This window comes from Sabethes cyaneus, chromosome 1 (genome assembly GCF_943734655.1).
Source record: "Sabethes cyaneus chromosome 1, idSabCyanKW18_F2, whole genome shotgun sequence".
NCBI lineage: Eukaryota > Metazoa > Arthropoda > Insecta > Diptera > Culicidae > Sabethes > Sabethes cyaneus.
The window spans coordinates 145,239,029-145,257,527 of record NC_071353.1 but is presented as its reverse complement, the minus strand read 5'-3'; the positions used below and the strand labels follow the sequence as shown (position 1 = coordinate 145,257,527).

At 43.8% G+C, this 18,499-nt stretch overlaps 1 protein-coding gene across 1 annotated transcript; it reads right to left on the bottom strand.

The window, feature by feature from the left end:
* Positions 1-2,779: 2,779 nt before the first annotated feature.
* LOC128746345 (mucin-5AC) lies at positions 2,780-17,398 on the bottom strand. The gene is made up of 5 exons (XM_053843397.1): positions 17,227-17,398; positions 16,992-17,159; positions 14,272-16,931; positions 3,290-5,682; positions 2,780-3,225 (listed from the first exon to the last, which is right to left on the bottom strand). The coding sequence occupies exons 1-5, from the start codon at positions 17,267-17,269 to the stop codon at positions 3,003-3,005; spliced, it is 5,487 nt and encodes a 1,828-aa protein (XP_053699372.1). The 5' UTR covers positions 17,270-17,398; the 3' UTR covers positions 2,780-3,002.
* Between the last annotated feature and the right edge of the window lie 1,101 nt (positions 17,399-18,499).

Genomic DNA, 18,499 nt, shown 5'->3' with positions numbered 1-18,499 from the left:
CACCTAATATTTACAAATCAGTCCACCGGGGTGTGGTGGAGAGACGAACTGCTGCTTCACACTTATCCATGGATATGAGTAAGCACCTCAGCAATGTCGTACTAGGGAATCACTTATTCTAGCCTAGCTTCTATCTGAAGTAAGCTTTCCGATGCAGACGGCAAAGACGGAGGAATCCGTCGTCGTAGGTGGTGGCGGTTGGTGTTGCTGTTGGGCCAGCTGGCGTATTTTCATGTCCAGTTTAAGGGACATTTTCGGCGACGGTGATCTGCAAAAGCGAGAGAAAGAGAGATTTCCAACCATTTAACAAAAATTCAGGTTTAATTCAACTTACCCGCATGGCATTACCGTTACCTCGCCCGCATCTTTCTTGCGTCTTTCTCCTGTCGATAAAGGCGCATTCCAGCTTATGCTGCTGCTGTTGTCGCTGCTGGAAGAAACCTTAGCTTCCGTGCAAGCCGATTTGTTGCTTCTAGCGACTGGCAAGTGGTTTTCGGGCAAATGTCATACAATTAAAATATCGGCCTTATAAGGCAAGCATTTGTTGAAGAACCAAAAATCCACGTACCTTACTGTGACGAAGCCCGTTTTCGATAGTGGTGCTCCATCCGGTGGCTCCAGGGTTACCGCCGGTTCTGGGTTCACTGTTTGGACATAGTCACAAGCTAATCACACATCAGCTGCAAGTCGTTTCCCTGGGGGACCTAAATAAGATAAAACCGAATTAATAGCTTAGAATTGGTTGTACTCGATAACTAAATGACTATTCCATTATTTTATAACTGATTCAATTATAATTCAAAAAGTTGGTACCGGAGTTAAAAGCTATCTAAATAACTCACCTAATATATACAAAGGACACTGCCTGGTAATTAGAACACGAACGCCATCAATTTTCACTTTGTTTCCCTATCTCACCATGACTACAAATCATGGCCAACTTGGCAGCGTGATTTGTAGCGCTCCATTTTTCTACAAAATTTTTTTTGTGGTGTTTACACCACACGAGAAAGAAAATTCAAAACGCGACGACGCCCGACGAGGTCCCACCGCAGGACAGCACGGTTAAGACGACTTCGATAGACGGCTCCCGACATAAAATAATAGGTACGATGTGTTTCTATTTTTAAATACAATCATATGCGTAGGCAAAATGACGACTATGCGAAGAATAATCCATTTCTTCGTCATTAGGTATAACTGATTCAATTATAATTTAAAACAAAATCGATGAAATTTTTGAGTCACTGATAGCGCAATGGTTAGTTTAACGATAAATTATGTAAGATATAATATAACTAGAGTAGAAGTACATTTTGTCAGAGAATACTATTTCGCTAATCTTTCGAATCATCATCTTCCACTACGCATCACGTTTGTACCGGAGTTAAAAGCTAGAACTTAAAAATGAAAATGCCTCACCTAATATTTACAAATCAGTCCACCGGGAAGTGGTGGAGTAAGGAACTGCTGCTTCACGCTTATCCATGGATATGAGGTGCTTAACCTCAGCAATGTCGTACTAGAAATTCACTTTTGATAGCTTAACTTCTTTCTGAGGTGAGCTTTCCGATGCAGACGGCAAAGACGGAGGCGGTTACTGGCGTGAATCCGTCGTCGTAGGTGGTGGCGGTTGGTGTTGCTGTTGGGCTAGCTGGCGTATTTTCATGTCCAGTTTAAGGGACATTTTCGGCGACGGTAATCTGCAAAAGCGTGAGAAAGAGAGATTTCCAACCATTTAACAAAAATTAAGGTTTAATTCAACTTACCCGCATGGCATTACCGTTACCTCGTCCGCATCCTTCTTGCGTCTTTCTGCTGTCGATAAAGGCGCATTCCAGCTTCTGCTGCTGCTGCTGTTGTTGTTGCTGCTGGAAGAAACCTTAGCTTCCGTGCAGGCCGATTTGTTGCTTCTAGCGACTGGCAAGTGGTTTTCGGGCAAATGTCATACAATTAAAATATCGGCCTTATAAGGCAAGCATTTGTTGAAGAACCAAAAATCCACGTACCTTACTGTGACGAACCCGCTTTCGATAGTGGTGCTCCATCCGGTGGCTCCAGGGTTACCGCCGGTTCTGGGTTCACTGTTTGGACATAGTCACAAGCTTATAACACATCAGCTGTAAGTTGTTTCACTGGGGGACCTAAATAAGATAAAATCGAATTAATAGCTTAGAATTGGTTGTACTCGATAACTAAATGATTATTCCGTTATTTTATAACTGATTCAATTATAATGGAAAAAGTTTGTACCGGAGTTAAAGGCTATCTAAATAACTCACCTAATATATACAAAGCCTAATATATACAGAGAGAGAGATTTCCAACCATTTACCAAAAATTAAGGTTTAATTCAACTTACCCGCATCCTGATGATTCGAACACAAATGCCATTAATTTTCACTTTGTTTCTCTATCTTACCATGACTACAAATCATGGCCAACTTGGCAGCGTGATTTGTAGTGTTCCATTTTCTTACAACATTTAAACACCACAGTAGAAAGAAAATTCAAAGCTCAAAATTCAAAACGCGACGATGGTCCCATCGCAGGACAGCACGGTTAAGACGGCTCCGATAGAATTTTCTTTTTTTTTATTAAACATTCTCCCGACGTAAAATAATAGGTACGAAGCGTTTTTATTTTTAAATACCATCATAATATGCTTAGGTAAAATTACGACTATGCGAAAAATAATCCATTTCTTTGTCATTATAATTAAATTATGATTATGATTCAATTATAATTTAAAACAAAATCGATGAAATTTGTGGGTCAGTGATAGCGCAATGATTGGTTTAACGATCAATGCTAGTTTATACCTAGAGTACAAGTACATTTTGTCAAATACTATTGCGTTAATCTTTCGAATCATCATCTCTCACCGCGCATCACGTTTGTACCGGGGCTAAAAGCTAGAACTTAAAAACGAAAATGCCTCACCTAATATTTACAAATCCGCCCACCGGGATGTGGTGGAGGGAGGAACTGCTGCTTCACGTTTATCCATGGATATGAGTAAGCACCTCAGCAATGTCGTACTCGGGAATCACTTTCGGGGGCTTAGCCTCTTTCTGAGGCGAGCTTTCCAATGCAGACGGAGAAGACGGAGGCGATTGGGGTAGCTGTGAACTGGCCGTCACAGGTGGTGGCGGTTGGTGTTGCTGTTGAGCTAGCTGGCGCATTTTCATGTCCAGTTTAAGGGGCATTTTCGGCGACGGTGATCTGCAAAACCGAGAGAGAGATTTCCAAACCATTTTACCAAAAATTAAGGTTTAATTCAACTTACCCGCATGGCACCACCGTTACCTCGTCCGCATCCCTCTCGCGCCTTTCTACTGTCGATGCAGGCGCATTGCAGCTTCTGCTGCTGCTGCTGTTGTTGTTGCTGCTGGAAGAAACCTTAGCTTCCGTGCAGGCCGATTTGTTGCTTCTGGCAACCAGGTGCTGTGCGGCGCTTCCCATTGTGCTGGGTTGTTTCAAGCACCGCACCGCAGGGATTACGTTAAATTTAGCTCTGACTGGCGTCGACGGTATTTGTACTGGCTGAGATTCGGACACTTTCGTCGTTGTTGTTGTCGACGACGGAGGGACAGCTTCAACCGGTTTAGAACCGGCTTTCTTAGCGGCTCCGAATGCGCTAATTTTTTTCGGACTGCCGGAGGCAGATTTTCTGGGCTGCTGTTCGAAGAGCTCTACCGGCTCCCGAGCGTCAATGCATATTGTTTGGTTGTCGAGGAAGACATTTAATTTTTTAATTAGTCGAGTTTGATTATCACCATGAACAGACGGCACAGCGGAGCACCGCTGCCTTTCATCGTAGAGGAAGGTAAAATAGCAACCGCTGGACAAATCTTCATTGTACGACTTGAGCGAACACTTGTCGTATTCGTCCTCTTCCTCCTCTTCATCTTCGTCTTCGTCATCGCTCTGCTCCGCGCTTCGTTCAAGCCCAGGCTCAGCCTGGTTAGCAGCACATACCAGTGAGTCGTTTTCCTTGTTGGAATCCGGGGTAATCTGCTGTTCGCAATGTTCACTTTTACTTTTTTCTGGACTCCTGAAAGGCTCAAGTTGCTGCTGTCCATTTGCTTGTAGATCTAAATCGGCAGTAGGCACTGGCTCGTGCTCCGGTGTGTAGCAAAGTCGGGTAAGATTCTCGTTCTCGTACGTTCCCTCAATCAGTTGATCGGTTTTCATCGGACTGGGGACGACTTTGGGCTGGTCGTCGTTTGAAGTTGGTGGCTGCGGTGGGCGCGCTTTTCGCCTTGGAGAGAGCTTCTTCGGTGGACTGATTGCTTTGTCTAGCTGGATAATCTTGCGAGGAGTCGGATTTTTGCGCTTCGCCGAGGCCGACGTTGACCGCGTTTGGTACGGTACAGCTTGGGGGGCTTTCATAGCGAGAGGCGGCCTATGGACGGGTGAAGTTGGTTTGTTTAGTTTGGCGGAAATACGGTTCAGTATTTGTTCCTTGCGCGTGACTATTACCTTTCGTGCCCTAAAACCAGGCACCGTACCGGTGAACTTTCGTTCGCTCTTTTTCAGCGGGGTGATGACGGCGGTTTTCATGCGGGCGATTGTTCGTTGCTTTTTGGCTTCCAGTTCTGCCTGCTGCTGCTGCTGGCGCCGGCGCGTAGCTTCAGCCGTCGTCGTACTTGCTGCCATCGCAAGACCAGGGGAGATTTTTTTCTTTGGACTTATACTGGAGGAGGGCGATTTTTTACACGGAGTGCTTTCGGGAGAACTCTCGCCGCTGCTGGAATCAGACGACGAATCTGAACTGCTGCTAGAGTCTGAACTGGAAGACTGGATCGTGTCCGCTTTTGACTGCGACGACACAGACGGATCAGATGGTGAGCTGGATTTTTGGATTTCATCTGCTGGTGCAATCTCAGCGCTAACTTCCTTCACTGTTTCGGTGATTTCACTCGTAGCCACAACCTCGGTTGCTTCGGGCTCACTAACAACGTTGGTAGTGCTAACAACTTCCTTTGCGGTTTGCCTTTTTCTAGCCCCATGAAGCATTGCTTCAAGCTTTTTATCCAGATCTTCCGATTCATCGGGTTTATAGTACGAACTGCCGGATGAATAATCCGTTCGCCGGGAATTAAAACCGGTATTGCTTTGTGGACTAGTTGAATTGACCGATCGCGGGGTGGTGGTCAATCCTGGAGTAATTGGGAAGTTTGGCGTTTGAATTTCACACGAGTTCGTCGCGGCTGCATGCCCATCCGGTCCCTTCATGTCACGCATCATTTTGGTCATCGGAGTATCCTGCAGCTGCTCCGGAATCAAAAACCGCGGAGTGATTGGAAAATTGGCCAAATCCGTTTTGAATGGTGTTTGCATGAGAAGCGAAGAGCCGAGCGTAAAGTCAGCGGGCAGCTGAAACGGTTTCTCTTCAACAGTTTCTTCCTCCGGTGGTGGAACAGTTTCCGCAGTTTCTGCGTTCACAGCGTCCGACGATTGCTGTTGTTGCTGCTCGTTTTGTTCTTTCTGCAAATATTCGGCACTGGATTTTTTCGCCAACACCTTCGGGTGATCCTTAACCGGTTTGGGCGATTCAACCTCATGTGCTGTAGACAAATCTTCAGGTACAGATTCTAATTCCTTACTAGCTGCTGTCTGCGGTTCTTCGTCGGCATTTTCTTCGGCGCATCGTTTTACATCTTTCTTGTTGGTCGCCTGAAAAAAAAAAACAATTTTTAGTTATGTTTTACCACAAAAACCAGCAGCCAGGCTAAATGTAAAATCTCCTTCCGAGATATCGCAAACATGCTGGACTGTCTTGCAGTGGCAGTGACTCGAAGTTGCGGCGATAAATAAAATAAAACGGTCAAAACCCGATCCAGGAAGCGGTACACGACGATGCTCTGCGATTCAAGGCACATCAAGGCAGATTTAAAATTGTTTCCGTAAAAGAAAAGGTGGTTAACATTTTCAAGCATATGAAAATGTCAAAGTTTGCTAAGAAAAAAAAAAAAACGCTGTTACGTTTCCTGAAATCTTGTCTCTAAGAAGTCAAACGAGAAATCGGGTTGCTGAAGACCAACAAAACTGTTGGTAAAGACCACCTACCGGCAGAGCTTTGAAAACAAGGCCAAGAAACTAGGCCGCCGACATCCCTGTATGAATGCGCAGCGTTTGTTTGTAACAAAAATTTTGAGCCCGTCTCGTTTCGAGCCCACAACAAACGTTGTCTCGGTGCAAAGTAAATTGATATATACCAGGTATGTGACCATCGAGGGTTGCATTAGTGTGTGTAGAAAGAAGAAGAAATAGTTCTGAAATATGGTGGAACTTGCATGAAAATTAAAACTAAATTAATTGTAATTAATGAATGCAGCTATATTATTCCAGAGAAATATTTGAACATTTACAATGAAATGTAAGGAATATATTTTTAAGTCATTTGCACTTGTAGCTTTCTTTAATTATGCGTAAAAAATTTGAGAACATGGGTGACTAACTATTTCGATGTACAATTGAAAAATGAATTAATGTTTCTAATACTTCACGATCAATACGGTATACGGTTGCTTAAATTAAAACACGTTCCGTCCAACATTTTGCTTGCATGATGCTCTTGAATATCTGCCTCTGATGTCTTCTTTTAAAAAATAGTTTTATTCGAATAGATGCTTGTGCTACTGCTTGAAAATCCTTAAGTTGAAGTCACTATTCCAAGATGATACCTTTTTATCATAAATTTGCCCGCTCACGTTGTTTGATATATATGCTCTTGTCTCAACACTACGTAGAAAACCATAAAAAGTAATCTTAGATTGCTACAAAACAGTTTTAGATGCTAATTAACACTTTAAAAGCTTACCAGAAATCAGACGAAAAATATCGCGGGCGGATTACAATGTTGCTCATGCTGCTTATTGAACAATCATGTCCGAGCATTTTAAAGAATTTCTTTTTTGTTTTACTACTTGTAGGAAAGCGATATAAGGACATTTCTTTGAGATATCTTGATGCCGCTTTGACGAAAAAATTTCCGCTTGCAATTTGGAATGTTGTACTTCATTGTATTCATGAAAATACATACTAGAAATAATGTTCTAAGCATAAACATAAAAGCTGTAAGAAGAAAAAGACAAATCTTGCGTATCCAACGATTTTTTTAAAAAACTAACTAATTTTCCATACAAAATGCTCGAAATCTCAGAACTAGTGTAGATGTGTTAGTGCAAAGTGTATATGACAGCTCGCATTGTCATATACCTGGTATATATCAATTTACTTTGGTCTCGGTGTTCGTGAAACGTACGCACCAGAGCTTAGGTTAGGTGAATTAGTTTCAATTTAGTTTCTGTTTGGTGTAAAGCGTTTGGGGAGTGAGATGTGAGACGACTCTACACTGAGTTATTAGTGAGAGTAGGAGAAACTACCGGAGGAATGGATGGAAGGAGTGGTTTGTCCCATCCGAAAAAAGAGTGACCGGCTCGACTGCTGCAACGATCGCGGCATAACGCTGGTAAATGCCGCCTACAAGGCACTCTCCTAGATCCTGTTACGCTGGCTGTCACTGGCTCAAAATCTGAGTTTGTACACTTTAAGAGCACTTTGAGTAGTTTTAACCAAGTGCCTCCCAGTTGGCCCCGAGGTATGATGCTGGCCTAATAAGCCAGTCGTCGTATGTTCGAATCCCGACCAGAAGAGGCTGTTAGAGTCAATAGGATCGTAGCAACTGGCCCTGCAATTGTCCTGCACTCTAGCAGCTGGCTGCGAAGTCTGTCACAAAAGGTCAAGTTTCGATAACGGAATGTAGCACCTAGGCTTTAACCAAGTTTTAGCTAAATCCAACCAATTTACGGGTAAACTCATTTAAGAATGTACATTGGATGGAGTAATGTATTTCGTGCGCATCGTCTTAATGGACCGCTTGGACATTACCGAGCCATTGTGAAGAGCTACTTTCGAAGACTGCTGGCATTGAAAAAGATGTCTTCCACCGTCCACGAAGAACTTCATGCCCTTGTTGATGAAGCAGTTAACCACATCGAAAGGCTGCGCTAACTCCAGCAAGAGATCAATGAAACGGCAGAGCATTTGTTCGTGTGACAAGAGTACGCGTTAGGCTTGGGAAGCAACGCAGAAGAAGGGTGAACTGCCAAAATACCAGCAGATGGATTACCACAGCCCCGTCGAAACCAAAGCAAACTTTGCGTCGACCAACCCATCCCAAAGACACTCCTGTGTCTCCTGTGAAATTTGTGGCGGTTCCCATCGAAAGGTCCAGTGTTCGATCCTATCCAGCCTGACCACGGTCCAGAAGAATGAGAAGATTCGAGCAGCTAGAATCTGTTTCAACTGCCTGCGCAAAGGCCACCGCTCCAAAGATTGCCCTTCCGATAAGATATGCCACAAGTGTCACTGCCGATATCACACGTTGGAGCACCCAGCCAAGGTACGAAATCCAACGTATCACTTCCCACGGAAAAGATGACTTTAACTGGTTTTAACAACGTGTTCCGCAAGATTCGCCCATACCACCAAGATTGTACTGCTGTTGACTGCAATGGTGCAGGTCTACGACAGGAGGAATCAAGCACATTCATGCGCTTTTCAGCTCAACTTTATCGCGGAAGAGATGGCCAACCGTCTTGACATTCCAAAGAAGCTAGCCAAAGTTGGTATTAACACCCTACGAACCCGCGCTTGTGATAAGGTGACTATTAAACTTCGACCCCGTGTATCAACGTTCCAGCCAGCCTGGAGTGTCTGGTAATTCCAAGAGTGATTGGGACAATTCCAACTTCCAGGATCGACATCGCCCACTGGATGTTCTTAGAAGGACTGGTCCTGGTCGATCCCAAGTTCCACATTCCCGACAACGTGGACTCCACCCCACAGGCATCTTTGGAGTGGGAGGGACGGTTTATCGCTCGGATATTAGAAACTGATTTCTTCACATTTTCCACATCTTTGTTTATCTAATCAGTGTGACTTGTTGCATCACTGTTCCGCGTATGTCCATCATAGTATTATTAGTTCTTTTGACTACTTCTAATTGGCCAAAGACTGCCGATGCTATTTTGCATGTCTTGCCTTTGCAAGCAACATAGTAAGCTCTTCTATCCAAGCAATTCTACCTTAGTAGACATCAGACTACACGAATCAATTTAATTTCAGCATCACGACGTGTTCATATGCATGTCTTTAATTTAAAACTGACATTTCACTGCCACAATTGCCGTTCGCTTAAACTGCGTTATATTTCTTGTAGACTTCACGTCCAACGGTAAACTGTTGTATATTTGAAGACCTTTATAAAAAAGCGATCTCTGAGTCGTATGTTTCAAAAGCCGAGGTAATCTGAAAACAGAAGCTCCTCTAGTGTTGTGTCTATGTACATCTCTGCCAAACTGGACTTCATGTGTTAGATGCTCAGGCAATATTCCTAGTTTCATTTTTTGTACGAACATTACGCTATTGTAGATTATTCGTTGTTTCACTGACATCCATTGGAGCATATCCAACGTAAGAGTTGTTGGTGTCAGCCGTTCACATCTAAGTAATGTTCTCACAATCTTATTTTGCAACCTTTGAAGCCTTTGCACCTGAGTATCTGACGCCAACAATAGCACCGTTGCGCAATAATCAAAATGGGGTAATATGACTGATTTTACATATGTTAGCTTGGACCAAAACGTTAAATATCTGCTTATTCGACACAATACTTTATAGCTATATTTTTTATTACGTAATCCACGTGTTCTGAAAAATTGAGCTTTTCGTCTACCTGCACTCCGAGATACTTGGTAACTTTCACTCTCTCAATTACGTCTCCATCTATTCTGAGTTCCACATTATCAGCATATTTCCTATTTCCTATTATCATCCATTTAGTTTTCGATAAATTTAAACTCAGTTTTTTCAATTTCAGGTACTCAGCGATTTGTTTGAGATCGTTTTCAGCTTCTTGAATCGCTGTTTCTAAGCAGCCACTTGTCCAATAGATTGTGGCATCATCATCAGCAAATAGTTTTAACTTTCCGCTTCCGCCCAAATAGCGTTTCAAGTCATTGATGTAATGAATAAAGAGTAGCGGTCCTAAAACACTCCCTTGTGGTACTCCTAAGTTACACGAATTCCTATATTATACAAAACATCAAGCAGTTGTGATCTATCAACTGTTTCGAATGCCCTTTTAAAATCCAGAAAAACTGCCACTATATTTTCCCCTTTCAATATTAGACTTCCAATTATGTAGTATCAAGTTTATAGCTGTCTCCGCGGAATGATTTTTTCTAAATCCTGACTGCTCTGGTATAATATCTTGTGAATTTATAAAAGTCATTAATTGTCCTTTGACAACAAGACAACAAGAGTTTTTTCTTGGAGCTCTAACATATTAATAGGTCTGTATTCTATTGAATTCTTTGTGTTACTAATTTTCGGGATTGGAACTATAGTTGATTTTTTCCATGATCTTGGGACCAAGCCCTCTGATAAACTTGTATTTATAATTTTCAATAACAAGTCTTTTGTTTCCTTAAATGCATCCTTAAAAACACTAGTGGACACATTGTCAATTCCTGCCGTATGTTTCAGATCTTTAACCACGTCACATAACTGTGTCATTGAGATAAGTTCAAATCTACACATGCACCGGTTACTCGTAGTCTGTGATGTGATTGTGCTAACATTTGAGTTTGGAATACTGTTCTGTATCTCGCATAAATTTTCTGGCCACCGTTTGTTCGTTTGATTCTTCTATCCCATCGAATATTATTGTGTTAGTAGATATACCTTTAGGATTTGTGAGTCTTTTAATAGTTTTCCACATTTTTTGCCGTCATGCTTATTTCTCTCTAATTCCTCTTGAATAGATTTATTTTTTGCATCTCGATCTTGCTGATTGGTGGTGAATTATTCTTTGACTTACGTCACATGACTTAAGTCACGTGAAATCAGCGGGATGGATTACCACAGCTAATAGCTGGTGTCATCGTACAACCACCGCATGAACCACCATCCAATGTTTCTCCCAAGTACGTCCACGCCTCGGTTGCAGATATCGAGCGAACATGCATCAGTTTTGGCAAATCGAGGAAGTACCAGACGTCCCCAAACTGTCGACTGTAGAGATACTATGCGAAACCCACTTCCTATCCACCTGCCAGCGTGGTGAATCTGGAAGATTCATAGTCCAGCTTCCGTTCAACAGTGATCTTTCCCTCCAGGACGACTCTGGCCCTGAAGCGCTTTTTGATGTTGGAGAAACGACTTCTCCGCAAACCAGAATTTCAAACTTAAGTAATAGTAGGTAGTAGTAGTAGTAGGGGAAAGCCACCATCAGTTCAAGGACTTGCCAATGTATGTGGGTAGAATTACAGTAGATCCAAATTTGATTATCAAATGAATTTCACACTAATGCTGTTACAGAAGGGCCAAAAGGGATTGGGCGGACCCACAAGCAGAGGCACTTGTGCGCATTCCGGGGTTATAAGAGTCGCCTTCCAGTATTAGGATCCTTCCATGTAATAATCAATTTTGCTGTACCAACTTTAACCCACGTGATGATTTGTTTGTTTTGAGTTGAGAAGTGCCATATTCAGACCCTAAGGATTCAGGTTGGCAATCCACTCCATCATCCAGCCTTCCACATTTATATCAATAATAATACTATTAATAATATGATATTAAGAGGAAATGAAGTGTCGTATATAATAGAACAATCTCACCAGCAGTCCTTCGTATGAAATAGAATAGCAAACCAGAATTTCAAACTTAATAATTGAGAAACTTCATCCGGGAGTACGAGCACTGCACGTCGGTTCAGTAGCTCAAAACAATCTACATTACATCATGCTACGATTTCGAAAATTCAAGGTAGCTTTCACCGGAGACATCTGTAAAATGTACCGCCAAGTAGTCGAAGCCCCATCGGATCGTGAAAGATGCTACCGTGGCTGAACAGCAGTTAAGGGAACTCCTAGGCCGAGGAGATTTTCCCCTACGAAAATGGTACGCGAACTCCCAGCAGCTAATCCACCTCCTCCAAGTCCACCAACCACCAACGAATGGCAAAATTTTCAACTGTGATTTTGGACAGTGCAGTCGCCTACGAACTCCATGACTTTTCAGATGTCTCCACAGCGGCATACAGAGCATGCATCTACCTACGGACCCTTTTTGATGATAATTAGGCAAAGCTTCGTCTCCTTATCGGTAAATCCAAATTGACCCCTTTGAGTAAGTTCATCATCCTACGGAAAGAATTGTGCGCCGTCCTGTTGTTGAACCGTTTACTTACGAAGGTACTGTCAACCTTGGATATGCAGGTTCAGGAAGTTGTGCTGTGGAGCGACAGTACGATTGTCTTGGCCTGGTTAAAGAAACCTCAATCTCAACCAGCTACAGCTGTTCGTGCGACTTCGAGTCGCTGGGATCCAGCAGCACACGGGCAAGTTTCGGGGAGCATGTCCGATCCCATCAACAAATTAAGTCACGTGACTCGCAGAATAAGGGTGATTATCCACGTTGTACAGCATACACACTTCGCTGACGAATTCAAACGAATCCTCAAGAACGAGCCATGCAAAAAGTTAGAAAATTTTTGCTCCGTGTTGGTGGCCGACTTCACTGATCGCTAGTTCCTTTTTTACGTCGCCATCAAATTATCTTATCCGATAAGGATCTCGTGGTTCATCGAGATACGCATCGAGCTTCTTCACATCGGGCAAACAGGTCTGCTGAATACTCTTCGTCAAAGGTACTGGCACCCGAAAGGTTGATCCATTATCCGTTTCTTCAAACGGCGATGCATTAAATCCTTCCGAACAAACCCAACGATAGCCAATTAAGTAATGGGAAACCTGCCAGTATCGTGGGCCAGGATCAAGGGTCACTTCGTCCAACGCTGATCAAAATGTACGGAGCCGTTTTTGTTTGCATGGCAACTAAGGCTGTGCACCTGGAAGTTGGCTCCCATTTGAGCACCGATGCTTTCCTGGCATCTCTACGAATATTAATCGCTCGCCGTGGAATGATTCCGAGCAACTTCCGAGCTGCAAATCATAAATTGAACAGCCTATACCAGCAGTTCCAGAATCCAGCAGGCTGTGAACGCCATCGAATCCTTTTGTCGCAGCCGTGAAATCGAGTGGCACTTTATCCCACCAGACGCACCGGAATTTTGGTGGCCTATGGGAGGCAGCCGTAAAATCCTCTAAAACACATCTGAAGCGTGACGTCGCGTCGGCAACGTCAAGTTGACATATGCGGCGCTTTCGACTGTTTATTCGCCGTCTCGAATGACCAGGCGGATCCCCAGGCTATCACACCGGTTGACTACCTCATCGGACGAACACTCATCGCTCCAGCTGAGCCCTCTTTAGAAGACATCAGAGACGAACGGAGATTATCATCAATGTGGCGCTATTCATCCTCTGTAAGACTTTTTTTTATTAAATCTAGTTCATCGATACGGCTCAAATACGGAACCAAATATTTGGAGTAGTCAAAAGCACGCGACAGTGATAATTGTCCTGTAAGACTTACATCTCATCTGCTCGTATGCTGCAAATTTGACCGAATTTGTGTCACTTTGTCTACACCAATCTCAAGGCAGCGTTTGATCGAGTGGATTACGCAATTCTGTAAACAAGCTAGTCAAACTCGGAGTTTGTAAGTTCTCGATTAACAGATTCAGATCCTATCAGACAAACCGATCGATTTGCAGTTTGTAATGTTTTGTAGTCGATGTTTACGAGTGTTTTCAGCGTCCCCCAGGGAAGTATTCTTGGCCCGCTTTTGTTTGCACTATTCAGCAACGAACTTTATTAGTCTGGTATGGCGCTCGTATCCAGCGACGCTGAAGTGCTAGCTTCGACAGGGCACCGAGACGTTTTTTTTTGCATTTCGTTGGCTGCCATGGCTGCCGACTATTTGAAATTGAAATCATAGAACGCAGAAGATTCTCTTTGCTGCTTAGAAAACCATTCAGAAATCGATTCATTTAAATTGTTTTGGCCGCTCGTGGTGGCCTGAGCAACACGGCAAGTAAATTGAGGCAATGAAAAGATTGACACGAAACGAAAATAGACAAGAAAAACCAAAGTTTTGGGTTTATTCGTCTTTCTAAGCCTTGTGCCTTCTTTATCGACGGACTTCTCAGCCGGCAATTACGAGATTCGTACATACGACGACTGGCTTGTTAGACCTGTTCCGTACTTCGAAGCTAGCTAGGCGACTGAAAGTTCCGTAGAAGTACCTGCTAAATTATTAAGGGTAATTTGAAACCTACGAATGTTAACTAACCTTTTTCCTCGGACTGATGCGTTTCCTTCGTGTCGACTTGCTGCTTTTGGCACTTTTAAGCAACGCCTCCATCCGCTTGGACGGTGTCCGCTTCCTGGGCGAGGTTATTTTCACGTATATTTTGCTCGGTTTTTGCCGCCCCTCTGGCTCCTCCGTATCGTGCCCATCGGACGCCACCGGTGGTGGTGAGCCCTTTGTTGCTGGCGTTCGTGTTCCTTTGGCGCTCGGTGTTTTGGCCGGAGTTTTGCTCGCCTTCTTCGCGGAAGCTAGTGCATCCTCCAGCATCTGACCATGTGCATCCGTGAGGGACAGATCGGTTTCGATGGTCGTTTCCGCTGATTCGTTAGAATTTTTTCGAGTAAGCGGGGTGTCACTGGCTCGGGCAGCGGCTTTCTTTGCTTTACCTTTCTTTGCCATCTTCTTACTGGAGTTGTTCGATTTTTTGCGCTGTTTTTTCGGCACTTTCAAATCCTTGGACTGCAACTGTTTTTGCTCTTCGACTTGTCTCAGATGTTGGTCGAAGTTGAATTTGGAAACGGAACGGATACGGCGCCATTCATCCATATCGACTGCACTCATCGATGTTGCGATCGTGTGCTTCCTGCCGACAGTCCCTGAGACGGGGATTTCGACCATCGGAGGAACAGTAGCTGGAGGGAGCGCTTGCGGTAAATTGTTCGCCGTTGGTTTATCGCCATCCTCGCTCGTTGATCGCGACAAAACTCGAACACAACTTCGAGGATCTTTCGATACGCGAGGTGTATTCGAAACCGATGTGGCACTGGGTATTGCTCCGCCAGTGGATGTGATCGCTCCGATGCCATGCACCGAATCCCAATCACCTGCTAGAGTGATTTGAGAGGTATTTGGAGTATTGAGGGTATCTTCAGTCTGCGATTCGGTTTCTTCTATCGGTTCCAACTTAGGATCAATGCGCGGATAAGTTATTCGATGGTCTACAGAGGCCGGAGCCGAACCGGGCGTACCTGCCGGCTGTGCCGGTTTTGCAGGGGTGTGAAAATTTAGAATACGAATATGGGACGCCTTTCGACTGGGAGTCGAAGCACTGCGACTTTCCGGATTGGTAGAAGGAGCGTTTTGGGGTGTGTTCTTGACTTCCGGATTTGTTCGAATCGGCACAAATGATGCAAAAATGCTTTCGACGGTAGCTTTTGACGGAACAGTAGAAGCTGGTGCTGTTGTTGCTGCTTGACTGGTAGTAAACGTTGCGGTGTTGGTACTGCCGGTGCTAACCGATGTCGAATGGAAAATGAGAAATTTGTCTGGACTAGGCGAGGTGTCCGACACAACAGAAACTGCAGAATTACTAACTAACTGGTCGACACCACCGGGCACTGTTGCTTGATAACTGTTAAATACCGTCGAAATTTGCGCACCGGGGTCAATGTAAGTCGGGAAACTCAAATAGTAGGTATTTTCCGGAATACCTGTCCCAGTAATGGGCAGTAGAGTCGTTTGAGGCAGTGTCATTGCAGCCGTGGGCGGTGCAACTGTAAGAGGTTGTTGTGTCGGAAACGGTAGCTGATTGATATCCATCACCTTGGTCGTGTTGTCCGGTTGAACAACGTAAAACTGGGTAGTTGAATTCGGTGGAACCGTTGACTCGTCAGGTTCTGTTGACGAAACCGCTGGCTGAATTACTTCGGTTTTAATCGCTGGAGGCTGAACGGCGTTCACAACTGCTGGTGGAAGAGTCCCAGAATAGGGAACATTCGAAATGACGTTCACCTTTTTAGCAGATTTTTTCGTAGATGCACAAAAGTTGTAATTTTTCTTACAAGTTTTTCTGAGTCTGGCTTTTATTGGAGTTTCAGACACTGCTTCGATTGGTTGCCCGTCGTCCTCATTTTCCTGACTATTTTCGGTGTTCTGATTTGCTTTGGAACTAATATCACCGAGAATATCATCGAAAACGGGATCTTTTACGGCACTGTTAACAATATTCGAAATCAATTCGTCAAAATTAAAATTCAACGAATCCTGGTCTACTTTCTGCTGTTTGCTAGCATCCTCTTCCGTCGATGCTGGTACGGCAGTTGAGGTTCCTTCTCTCGGATCCGGTTGTTGACTCAATGAAATTTCCAAACCCTTGTTAATTAAATCCGCAATTTTCTCCGGGTAAGTTTCATTCTCCAACACTGTCTGAGAAAATAAATCTATTGGAGGAAACTTCCTCATCTCCACCTCGTTTCCATCAGTATCCGCTTCCTCCTCGTCATCCGGCTTTTCGTCACCCTCACCGTCCTCGGGTTCTTCCTCCACCATCGAACTGTGACTCGAATTGTCGTGCCCGATTGGCGAAATATGCGACAAATTGCTTAGGTTTCTTCCCTCCTCGGTCGCCGATTCGTTCAGCAGTATGAACGATCGATTCACACAGCGTCGTTTCACTTTCGGTTCACCCAATTCTGGTGTGCTGCTGCTAGCCATCGATTTTGGCGGTGAAACCATCGCCCGTTTACGTCTGTTAACATTCGGCAACTCTCCGCTGCCCTTAGGTTTTTCCTTTACCGGAACATCGTTGTGTGTTCTTGCAAGCCGTTTTTGCACCAAAGCAAGCAAGAAGTCGATTTTTCGCGTCGAAGTCCAATCACTCTGTATGCTGGTCTCATTGCCGAATCGATCCACAAAATTTTTCACTGCAAAGCAAAACGTGATTATCCTCGAAACTTGCTTTCGAAACACCACAAATCACTTACGTTTGATTTGAATTTCGCTATATTCGCGAAACAAATCCGTCAGCTTCAGGATGGTGCACATTGACGACCGTAAACCTCGCTTCAGTAACTTTCGTTCCTCTTTCAGATGCGGGCTAGAGAGACAAAACTTGTCCGCCACTCGGCTAAGGTTCTGGTCATACAAGTAGGCTGTTGTTGATGATAGATTCTAATCAGAAGAGTTGTTTTCCCACTTGAAATAAAATCAGATACTTACCGAGAACTCCCCGAGCGATTTCCGAATGCATAACCACTTCCATCTTTCACTGCTGGGAATCGATTGTAAATTGTCCACTAACCGTTAATTCCTGAGCAGCACATCAGCACATTTTGCATAATCTTCCGAAATGAAAACCGATGAACTTTAACTATTTTAACCGGACAAAAGCGAAAGGACCTACTTTGTTTGTGTTTTATGCGTGTTTGCTTGAGCTTGAGCTATTATACACACAGCTGTCAGATGTTTTATTGTTTGCGCGCTTTTCCGGCTTTTCTATCATTTCGCTGAATGGCTATACTTTACTTACGCTGCACTTCCTCATACAGGAAATCACGTATAAGAGACTGCCAACTGCAATAACAAAAGCAAACATACTTTCCTTTCTCTTTTACGCACATGGAAACAGGAAAAGCCGGCACTGGAAAATTACATCAACATCAGCTTGTCTATTAGGGAGGACTGCATTAAAGATTGGCAGAGGCAAAATTTAAAATGTCTAAAGCCCTATAAAGGTAACTTTACATAAAGCTGTAGCAAAATCAAGGGGTTTCCAACAGCAATGATTACTACGCACCTTTGAAAAAAGTTACTTTTGATTACTTTAATGATTACCCGTAATCAATCTCTAGTGATTAGATAAATTAATCATGATTACCAATGATTACTAGGCTGGTAAACGGCTGAATAATGCGTACCGTCGGTGCCTTGTGCACGTGTAGGCATAAAATAGACCCTACAGTGGTTCATAGCCTCTTATTCAGCAACTCCTATATTCCTATACCGTGGACCCCCGTTCGTTTGACCGTTTTTAATCTGAACACTTTTTAATTTGAACCCCGTTGGTTTGCACGACGTGCAAATTAAAAATGGTTCAAACGTCATTCTCAATATGACATCAATTGCTTACGCAGACAATGCACATAAACACGATTTGTTTGTGCTCATCTAGCGTGTTTAATCTGTTTCACATTGCGTTTTCCCAACGATTATGGTAGAAATCCGATCCGTGAATGAAATATTCGCTGCTTGCAACTGCCAACTGAATCAAACCACCAAAACAATAACAAAGACCAGGGCAGCCAGTTCACACAAGTTCCAGCATATTTAGGGTTACCAGTTGTTAAAATTAAAAACTAACCCCGTTAGTTTGCATGAGGAATCGTTCAAACGAACGGGGGTCCACTGTACCTCCTTGTGGTACCAGCCGGGATACGAGCAACTTTGGTGGAGATCGGGTAGCCAACCTCGGTGGAAGCCAAGGTCGTATGCT

Bases quoted from the DNA above. Each gene is read 5' to 3' on its own strand.
- LOC128746345 (XM_053843397.1), bottom strand. From the start codon at position 17,269: ATGGAAGTGGTTATGCATTCGGAAATCGCTCGGGGAGTTCTCG. The intron at 16,932-16,991 runs GTAAGTGATTTG...TTTGCTTTGCAG, and splicing joins TAGCGAAATTCAAATCAAAC to TGAAAAATTTTGTGGATCGA. The intron at 5,683-14,271 runs GTTAGTTAACAT...TTTTTTTTTCAG, and splicing joins GCATCAGTCCGAGGAAAAAG to GCGACCAACAAGAAAGATGT.